The sequence below is a fragment of the Drosophila eugracilis genome, unplaced genomic scaffold (genome assembly GCF_018153835.1).
Source record: "Drosophila eugracilis isolate 14026-0451.02 unplaced genomic scaffold, ASM1815383v1 contig_1765, whole genome shotgun sequence".
Lineage (NCBI taxonomy): Eukaryota > Metazoa > Arthropoda > Insecta > Diptera > Drosophilidae > Drosophila > Drosophila eugracilis.
The window spans coordinates 2,259,985-2,270,330 of NW_024572605.1; the positions used below are offsets into that span (position 1 = coordinate 2,259,985).

Consider the following 10,346-nt stretch of genomic DNA (forward strand, 5'->3'; position numbering starts at 1 on the left):
TTTTCATTTTTTTATTCACTTTGTCATTTTATTAATATTATTATTGTCCAAAAAAATTCGCTTGACATCATGTGAAACCATTTTTACGCAACAAATTAGACTGAATGATAATCAATTAGAAAACGGGTATTACAATTCATACTTATAATTCTTAAATTGTGAAAAAAAAAATTAGTTAATAATAGCAGGACAAAAATTAGCATTGACAGGTTAACCGAATCCGCCCCTGCCTCAACAGAAATCCCATACTGTATTCTACAATCAACTGCAACCAACTGGTCACACTGGCTAACGATGATGACGACACAAACAATTCGTTTTAAAACTTTCTTACGGACGTAAAAATGCGCAACCACGCTGGCAGCACAGCGTACGCACACGTAATTGGAACAAATGTTTGCTGAACCACTTCCGCCCACTCAATGTAAGCGCCAACGACTCTTTCACCGCCGCCGTCGTCGTCGCCGCCGCCGGACTATTTTGTTTACTATTTATTTACACAAGTGCAGTCGTCGATAGCTCTTAATTTCGGAGTAACAAGTACGTAGTTTTCGCCTTATCGTATTGCTATCACATATTCACATGTTGGTGGTAATCAGTACTATCCAGCTCATTGTCTGACTATCGTTTTTGCATACGCGGCCAGACACCCACGAGAAATCAAAAACAAGAGACCAGTGAAAGTAGGAATAATCCCCGGCAAAATGTTGGCCCATTCCGCCCATGTGATGACGCTGGCCAACAGCATTATAGGCGTTGGAATCTTGGCCATGCCTTTCTGTTTTCAAAAGTGCGGCATCCTGCTGTCCATCGTTCTTCTCGTGCTGAGCAATGGAATAACCAGGATTTGCTGCCACTATCTTATCAAAACATCGCTGCTGACACGTAGAAAGAGCTTCGAGATGCTGGGTCTCCATGCTTTCGGCGTTTCCGGCAAGTTGCTGGTGGAGCTGTGCATCATTGGCTACCTGATTGGAACGTGCATCACGTACTTTGTGGTCGTTGGCGACCTGGGGCCTCAGATAATTGCAAAGATTTTCAATCTGAACGTGGCAGATCACCTGCATCTGCGAAGTCTGGTAAGAAGCTAGGATTACAGGAAAAAACATTGACATATCAAGCACTATATCTAGGTCATGATCGTAGTCACGGTGGTCTGCATAATACCTCTTGGCATGCTTCGAAATGTGGACAGTTTGTCCGCCGTGTGCACCGCCTCCATAGGTTTCTACGTCTGCCTTATTCTAAAGATTGTGCTGGAAGCTCATCCCCACATTTCAGCCAATGACTGGACTAATAAGGTGCTATACTGGGAGCCGGCTGGTGTCCTTCAATGTCTGCCCATCTTCAGCATGGCGCTTTCCTGCCAAATGTGTGTACACCTGTTTTCCTAATTCGGTAGACACCATTAAATATTTGATCAATCTGTAGGCAACTGTTCGAGGTTTTTGAGAGCATAAACAACCAAAGTCTCGATAAGCTGAACGGCATCGTGCGCAACGCCACTTGGATCTGTACCTTTGTTTACATATCCGTTGGTTTTTTCGGATATGTGGCCTTCTGTACGCACACCTTTTCGGGTAAGCCAACCACCTTTTTGACGCATTTCGTGAACTACATCGTTCGCTTTGTATTTGCAGGCAACATTCTGGTAAATTTATCGACCTCCTTTGGCAGCGATATTATAAAAATTGGTTTTGTTCTGTCGATTGCCTTCAGTTTTCCATTGGTTATCTTTCCCTGCAGGGCCAGTCTTTACTCGCTGCTATACAGAAAGGTAATTTCGCCGTTTTTATCTTGTTGAGTTGACACTAAAAAAAACTTTTAACAGGGTCACTCGGAGAGTAGTAGTTACATACCCGAACAACGCTTCCGCTTTATCACTATCTTCATAGTAGTCTTTTCGTTATGCGTGGCGTTGGTTATACCTTCCGTGGAGCTGATCATTGGGTTAGTGGGTTCTACTATTGGCGTTGCCATTTGTATTATGTTCCCAGCCTCCAGTTTTCGAAAGATTATCAAAAAGGAATCAATGGAACGTACGCTGGCCCAGTTTGTGTTCGTAAGTGGATTTCTTCTGATGATATTGGGAACATACGCCAACTTGAGTGCAATTGATGAGAAGAGCTCGGGCCCGGAGTTCGATATAGTTCCGATAGTTACCCCCCTGTATCCGGATGGTCAGGTACCCGCTATCGTCGGCGAGTTACCAAAACATTTGGCCAAAGATCCGATTGAAAATGAGAAGAACGTATTGCTAAAAAAGCTGGAAGTCCAAAAACCGGATTTAATTAAGGAAACTGTAGAGGAAAAGATACTTGATAAGCCAAAGGTAGTTGAAACCGCTGCCTCCGACAACCCACCGTTGCCTCCACTGCCCATCGATGAAGTCCACGTTGTTCCCTTAGAAAGTAATAAAGCTGCAAGTGATCTTAAAAAACAACCGGCGGAGGCCCAATACCAACCAGAAGCTAAACCAGCTGATGTTAACCTGGCTGTAGATAAGCCCAAGGAGAATCCACCTGCCATCGTTGCAGCACTATCGGATACTCCGAAAATAGAATCAAGTATGTTATCAGCAAGCAATACGATTGATGGAGCGGCCATAAAGAAAGAAGAGGACGTTGCCGCTGAGGAGCAAAAGGAGAGTAAGGCTAATGCGGATGAGCTTATTAAAACACAGAAAGAATTAAAAGAGACAAAGAAACTGCTGGCCAAAACCGTTGGAGAGCTTAATGAAGAGCTGGCTAAAAAGAATCCTCTGAGCCAACCTTTGGAGTTGGAGAAAAAGGAACCCTTGGAGGCTAAAGTCGCTGAAGAATCAAAAAAAATGGAAAGCGTACTCAAGGAACCGCAACCTGTTGCTGGGGCAAACGAGGAGCGCAAGCGCAAGGCATCTTTAATAGATATACTCACGGAAAATACTCATTTGCGCGATGAGAAAGAGGCCCATGCCGGCGTTTTTGAACCGCTCTCGTACAAAACTGGAGAGCTACTCAAAAACTCGAGCGTAAATACAGCAGATTTGATCAAGCGGTTGCCTATTCCATTGGCTCTAATGGTGAATGCAACCCAGCTAAAAGCAATAAATGACACGGAAATTAAGAAACCCAACCTCGAAGATAACGTTGAGGCTATACGGAGAGAACTGCTTAACCTGCGAAGTTCGGGAGATGTGACTGAGCCACCACCGGCGAGGGTTAAACGTGAAGCCTCGAACGAGGAGAACTGTCTCCGCCAGCCAAAGCTGGATATAGTGAATAACAATGCGGCCGCCGTTGCCTTGAGCTTGAACCTGCAGAGTATTGGACGCGATCTCAAATCCATCAAAGATGACGATGTCGAGATAACCACTGAAAACGAATCCTACCAAGCGAGTCCGAATGGAACTCAAATACCCCTGCTTACGTAATGTGGAAAGTCTAAAAGTTATGCAAAGCTTTATGTACATAAACTATACACGTATTTATTTAATTTATAAGAGATTGTAGACTATGAGTATATACAAATATATATACATATACAGTTCATATTACTTGGAATATTCCGTCAATTTTCTAGTTCAGTTGCCAACTAAATTTAGTGTTGAAAAATAGTCCAGAATTTTTGGAAGCTCATCAAAATGTCTATAGTTATTGATGTTGTCCAGCAAATTGTGCTGCAGAAAGCCTGCGACTTAGCATGTGAGGCAGCTATTTTAGCCTTGAGAAAATGTGGCAAAGTAAGTAGAAAGTGGCACTTTAATAAGAAAATGTTAATTCCCATTTTAAGCTCAGAATAGAAGATGATAAGTCGAAGAAGAATGTAAAGAATGACAAGCCATTGCCTATGCCTTCAGTTAAACCCGTATCCGAGGTCGTGGTTTTACCACTGAAGATAACACCAGTTCCAGAAGTTAACAAAACAGTCCAGTTTGTGGGCCGGGACATTCCTAGAAAGAACTTCGGCTCCATCGATCCTCCCCAGTGCTCCTGCATGCGTGTTTGCCGGGATAGTTACTTCTCTTAGGCTTAAACACAACAAAGGTTTAAAAACAATTGCAACTTTAATAGAATAGGAAATAGCAAAATTTCTAGTGACATCTGGCATCGAATCTCATTCCATTGTGTATCCGTACAATTATCAAATGTAACACTAATAACAGTTTTTGGTAGCAACTAACAGGTCTGAGTATTAAGGTAATTAAGATGGTTTAGGCCACATCTGCTCCCAAAGAGTGCAGATCGTGGAGTACCTCCAGGATGGCAGCTACACTCCAAGCCTGTGTGCGGCAGGAGTCTCCGCAATAGGAGCCGTTGTCGTTGGTCAACTCGGGCAAACCGCGCCAGTGAGATGTCTGCAGCTCCCGCAGATGGGCCCGCAATATGGCCCATGTCTCGGCAATTGTTTCGTCCAGGTGGCCACACTTCTTGGCGAAGATCAGCCGCGCTCTTAGGTAGAAACCAATGGGCCAAACCCACTCGGGTCCCTGGTGGTAGTTGGCGCCGTCGGCCACTGTGCAATCGGTGGAGTCGTTTGAGTTGTCATAGTTGGCCCTGTAGTTCCAGTCCTCAGGATCGAGGGTCTTCATGCCCAGCGGTCCCAAAAGATACTTCCTGGCTCGCTCCAGTGCACGCCAGGCATTCTGAGGATTACATAGCTCAGGGGCCACGGTCAAGGTGATGGGGAAATTGCATCGCAGCTGATAGTCTGTCCAGCTCTGAGTGGCTCCGTAGCTATCCTTATAGATCAGCTTCTTGTTGGCCACTGAGCAGGTTTCCGATTCGGACACAAAGAAATACTTGTCAAAGTTGTCCTTAATACGATCCGCCCACTCCTTGTATGTCCACTTGGTCACCTCGCCCGACGGTCCTTTCCGCTCCACTCCAGTGTACGGAATAATTTCCTTCTCGGCCAGGCTTTGCATGAACCGAAGTGATGCGTACTGCAAGCCAATGAGTTCCACTGCGGATCCATCACGGGGCGTGCTGGGTCGTCCCTTGTTTCCGGCCTTCTGCGAGGAGCCCATCTTGTCCATCCAGGTTCCGCAGTTAAAGTTGTTGCCACCAAAAACGAAGCCTGTCTCTGGGTGTACCCCGATGTGGTTGTTAAATCCCTGGTCCAACATATGTGCATCAATCTCGTAGCCTGCGTTTGCGCTCCCTATACTGCAATCCCTGAAAATGCACCTGCAGGGCCTCCTGCATCACGTCGAACAGCAACTGGTCGAATGCTCCAGGAGCATGGGGCTCAGCGTCGTCGTATGGGAAGATGCGCGACACCTTGTCTCTCAGGATTTCGGCACCCTTGGGGGCATCCTCCACGTATTGCTTGATGCAGTACATCCACCACCAGACAGCGTCACGGCAGTTGAATCTGGGCTTGCTGCCGCTGTCTAAAAGATTCGGAATGAGACCGTGTCGCAGGGTCTGTCCAAATCCAATTATAATGTATCGGGCTTCGTTGTAGCGACCGGTGAGGAACATGGTGCCACGAAGTGCAATGAATGTGTCACGTCCCCAGCAGCGCATATACCCTATGGATGATAATAAATTGTTAAGTTCTCAGTCACAAACTTTTATCGAACGACTCACCCGTCGAGAAATGCGGAAGACCAGCGGAGAGTGTTACACATTGCTTTGGTGGCTTAGGTGGATTAATGGCATGACTGAATCCTGGCAAGTTCGCCGACCTACAAACGGAAAGGAACTGCAACGTAGACAAGGCCAGAGACTGGGTAAAGCTGTGACCATTCTTAATAAAACTATGAAATACAAAATATTAGTTTTAGAACCAAATCGAATTTGCTAAAGGATATACTCAGGCATTAATTCGTTGACCTGGTTGATGAGGACGTTATAAACCCCACTGACAATGGCATCAAAGTAGCAGGGTATGAGGTAGCGTGGGATATTCTTGAGCGGCTCAAAGGTAGCTTTAAACCAGGCGGAAAGTGGCTTCAGATCTTCATAGCTAGTGAGGCGGTCGGCGATGTAATCTGGAGAGAATTTTACTGATCAGTATCTATATCGGTATATATTCTATATACTATTTACCCATCATCCAGTTTCCATCGCGCAAGTTGTTACAGAACGGATGGCCTAAATCGTTTTTGGGCGAAATCTCTGTCAGGAGGGAAACGAATCCCTGTAGGCCGCAGTAAACAATCTTTCCAAAATTGGGAATATCATAGGCTGTGCCACCTTTGCCCAGATCGCGTTCCTCCTCATCGCAAGTGAAGAGCGCGCCACTTAGAGCCACCAAATCCAACTTGGAGACTATGGCTTGCAACTGAGACCACTCATCACCTGATCCTAGTCGCAGTGCGTTCGTGATCTTCTGAAGCTTATCGAAACTGGCACGTGGACCTGGATGCATGGACACCCTTATGGCCACCACTGTGCCAGGCCGCAAATTGACAAAGTTCAGTACTGTGTTGTTGCCATCAACATAGGCCTGAGTCTGGAATACAGTCGACTTCGACAGAGGGATGTGCTCCTGCAGGCTCAACTGGAACTGGGTAAAGCCGTTAATCACGTTGGCATCCTTCTTGAACGGAGCAGGCCGATCGAATGGTTTGTCGCTCTGCATGGTCAGACTAGCCTCCAAGATAATCTCGTCCAGAACGCCCTCGAAACGCAGTGGACGGATTCCTGTTGGTCCCGCATTCGGAGACGGATACCCGAACGCCGTGTGGGCTACCAGAATAACCGACTGATGGGTGCTCGGCGAGTGGCGAGTAACGGCTACCACGTTGGGATCCATCTGGTCTACATACACCTGGCTGAAGCCTTCCTCCGCAAGTTGACCGTGCAGCAGATTCAATGCCCTCTTCGCACCCATAATTCCAGATTTGGCGTCGACACCCTTCCCCCACTCCTGGTAGGTGCGTTCTTCATCAACGACATGGATCTAGATGAAATGAAGGTAATAGTTTCTGGACTACAGCTTAAAGTAATGATTGCTTACATGATGTGGAACAAGTTCGTCGTAACCACGATTACTTCCGGTGGCACAGCAGGCCATGGAAACCAATGCTGCTGAAGGTAACAGATCGTACACGGAACGCTTCTCTACAGGGGATGGATTGTCGTGGGTAAGGTCCAGGAAGAGGGCATGGGCCACACTGGTGGCCTCGTGACGCGATGAATTTGCATAAAAACCACCAACAGGTACTCCTCCGTACCGGTAGACCAGACGACCCTGCTCATGGGAGTCCCAAGCGGAAAGGGCCTCACGGATCAATGAGGTTATACCTAATCGATTTACAAACACATTGTCGGTGCCATCCGAGTTAGTAAACAACTCTGCCACCACGTACAACTCCGGGTTAATCTTGCGAGCTTCATCGAGCAGGTACTCGGCCACGTGCAACGGCGTGGAGTGGCAGTTGTCCAATCGCACTCCATCGAAAATGCGCGCCGTGGTCTGCACGTACTCGGTCATGTGCTTCCACAAGTAGGGACTATCTTCCGGTCGCTTTCCGAACCTCAACTTAACACTATCGCCCCACGAGATGAGCTCGCGTTTGAGGTAGACATTGGCGCGTCCCGGCTGCTCTTCGGCAAAGTCACGCAGCGGATCACTGGAACCCATCACCCAGCCATTGTGGGCCATGAAAAACTCGCCAGCCTTGGAGTACATGTCCGCCTCGATCTCAGTCAGCGACTTTCCTTGAGTGCCCGTATGCGTGAAGTAAACCATGAAGACGGAGTGCTTCTCTGAGATCTCCTTTACTTTGGGTCCATCGTCCTGGACTCTTTCGTAACGCACTCCGGCCAAAACATTGTCTATCGCATAGTTGATGTATCCTTGGACCTCGGCGCGTACGCGATCGTTAAGAGAATCCAGATGCCGACGAAGAGTTTCGGCGCACTTGCGGAACCGGGACTCCTCATCGAAGCAGTCGCCATGAAAAGCATTAAAGATCTCCAGCGCCAGCTCGAAATTTATGGTAGTGGCCAATCGTCGATATTGCGGGTCCTGTATCAGTTGGATCTCCTGGAAGCGATACTCGTTGGCCACGTTTTTCGGTGGCTCACGAGTTCGCACCTGGGTCATGAAGTCGTTGACGTACTTCATCACATCGCACTGATACAGCTCGTGTATATTGACCTTGGACATGTATGAGGTGTGCAACTGGTACTTTAACGCTTCCAAATGGCACTCTTGCTCAATGACCGTCGGCACGCCAACATGCTCCAGGCTGCCCTCGGCTATGTCCGCTCCGCACTGAGCGAAAGCAGCGTCTAGCAGGAAGGCCGGGCGAAGGTAGGGACAAGTGGCGCACGAATATGTGGCATCTGGATGCTGCAGCAGCCACTCGGACTCATTGGCAGTGTGATTGAGCACGATGTCGCAGATAGAAGCCACCTTTAAACGAAAGTTGGGAATCAGTAGAGGATTACAAACAGACTCCTTTTTAAAGTCTTTTCCAAATTCTTACCCCCCATTCCTGTCGGCACTTTTTGATGACCTTCTCCACTTCCTCGAAACTGACCTTTCCTCCCTTTTGACTCGCAAAATGGGAGTTGACCTTGAGTTGGTCACGCAATGAATAACAGGAGCGGGAGCCACCCAACTCCTGAATGGGCGTGAAGTGGATCACATTGTAGCCGGCCTCCTTGGCCACACGCAGTTTAGCTTCCCAAGTGTCCAGCGGTCCCAAGAGCTTGGTCAGCACCGTTTGGCAGCGAACCGAATCCAGAGGAATGGTCTTTTGGGCGCCAGGCGGTCCCACATGCAGCGTAGGCTCTACTTGGACATACAGAGCCCCGTCTGCTCCTGAGCTGCCAGTATCTGGTCTATATCAAAAAATGAAATTAATTTTAATTTATTTAAAGACTTTAACCATTAGCTCACCGCTCCAGATACCGGAAGTAGAAGTGATAGGTTCCGGAAGTGTTCAGCTCTACCTCACTACGAATGTCAGTATCGACAACATGGGCTTCCGGATGCATTACGGAAGTAACCTGCTTGCCGTTGCTGAGTTGCCATCCCAGAACCCTATACTCCGTTCGCACGAACTTCTGTCCTTCGGCGGGATAGTTGGTGTACAACACAATCTTTCTGCCCAGCAGCGAGGCATCTGGATGGACACTCAGCTTGGAACCCCTTTTCAGGCGGTACAACACATGCTCCGCATGCTGGCCCTCGCTGATGGGTATGCTGTGCGACTCCGTCTCCTTGCCCATGGTGCTCATCTGAGGAAATCAGAGAGGATAACCGTGAGAGTATTACACAATCGTCACAACTATTTATTACACATGAACATGGATGTTATGCATGGAATGTACAGTTGAACTTCTCTAACTTTATGTCTCTGAAAGTCATTTGTAGCGGCAATTGAGATTAGGATTACCCCTATATTTTTAATTTTAATTTTTTAATAATTGGTTCTTTTTTTTTCAAATTTTTACAAGGACAACATGAAAGTTTTATTTATTTGTTATAGTTCGAGTTAAAGAAGTTCAACCATGTAATTTGAATTTTGGTTTTTCGCTATCAGCAAACGCACAGCCAAAGGCATCTTGTTAAAACACCACCACAGTCCGAGTAGAATTTTAGAGATTTGTCCGCTTAATCGGCGCTTTTAGTGGCTGTAACTAGCTTAGTAACCCGGTACGGAACAGACTGCAGCATCGCTGGACGGAGGGCATGTTTTATATTCATGGCCAGCACACTCACACACACGCAACAAACACACCCGGACTGGAAGACTAGAACATATAGTTATGGAATATGGACACAACACTGGGACACCGATCACTGGGCGATGATAATACCTCACGGCGGCGGATGATTTGATTTGATACGATCTCGGCACTGCCTGCATTGCCCATTGCATTTGCATTTGCACTTGGAACGGTTCTAATCGCGACTGATTCTGATTTTCCGGGGGATATGGCATTCTCAATCTTTAGATTCTGTTGCTTCTTCTTGTTAGTGGGTGCTTCCTCTTCGCTTTCGATTTGTAACGGTAGCGGTTCATTATCAACAATCGCTATAAGGCCGAGCAGCCAACGGAAGAGCTGATAACGCATCAGGATCTGGAGCAGGCTCCTCCAGAGCCAGTGGAATCCCTCATTCAGCATGGCTGTAATTCGATCGGTGGTCTACGGAATGCCAGGAATTTTCAGACGCCGCAATCTCAAATGGAGCATTAAACGAATATGTACCTTTTAATCGCGATAATCGCTCACACAAAAACACATTCACACACAGGGGCGTCGGTTAAGAGGGTTTGGCTTATTGGGTAATATGCATGTACATTTATAAGCCCCCTCTTTTTCTGATGCATTATTATTGACATGTGGCGCCTACGTGTGTATACGGATTTTCATCACGATTAGCAGACCTTATCAACA

General features: G+C 47.0%; 3 protein-coding genes across 5 annotated transcripts; 2 read left to right on the forward strand and 1 right to left on the reverse strand.

The window, feature by feature from the left end:
- The first annotated feature begins 275 nt into the window (after positions 1 to 275).
- On the forward strand, positions 276 to 3,530 carry LOC108109105 (putative sodium-coupled neutral amino acid transporter 10). Of its 3 annotated transcripts, none has more exons than XM_017217491.2 (6): positions 276 to 540; positions 600 to 1,079; positions 1,134 to 1,372; positions 1,432 to 1,580; positions 1,641 to 1,777; positions 1,832 to 3,530. In XM_017217491.2, the coding sequence occupies exons 2-6, from the start codon at positions 705 to 707 to the stop codon at positions 3,410 to 3,412; spliced, it is 2,481 nt and encodes an 826-aa protein (XP_017072980.2). In that variant the 5' UTR covers positions 276 to 540; positions 600 to 704; the 3' UTR covers positions 3,413 to 3,530. The 3 variants fall into 3 exon arrangements, with proteins under 3 accessions (XP_017072980.2, XP_017072981.2, XP_017072982.2); XM_017217492.2 differs by having other exon boundaries at positions 647 to 1,079; XM_017217493.2 differs by lacking the exons at positions 276 to 540; positions 600 to 1,079; positions 1,134 to 1,372 and having other exon boundaries at positions 1,446 to 1,580; positions 1,641 to 1,651; positions 1,720 to 1,777.
- LOC108109106 lies at positions 3,519 to 4,069 on the forward strand. Its single transcript, XM_017217494.2, has 2 exons — positions 3,519 to 3,721; positions 3,772 to 4,069. The coding sequence occupies exons 1-2, from the start codon at positions 3,623 to 3,625 to the stop codon at positions 4,006 to 4,008; spliced, it is 336 nt and encodes a 111-aa protein (XP_017072983.1). The 5' UTR covers positions 3,519 to 3,622; the 3' UTR covers positions 4,009 to 4,069.
- LOC108109104 (glycogen debranching enzyme) lies at positions 4,027 to 10,066 on the reverse strand. Its single transcript, XM_017217488.2, is given in 9 exon segments — positions 4,027 to 5,134; positions 5,136 to 5,515; positions 5,574 to 5,743; positions 5,800 to 5,977; positions 6,036 to 6,891; positions 6,949 to 8,352; positions 8,426 to 8,783; positions 8,842 to 9,182; positions 9,765 to 10,066. Coding segments are annotated over 9 exon segments (4,887 nt in total). The 5' UTR covers positions 10,023 to 10,066; the 3' UTR covers positions 4,027 to 4,192.
- Positions 10,067 to 10,346: the final 280 nt, after the last annotated feature.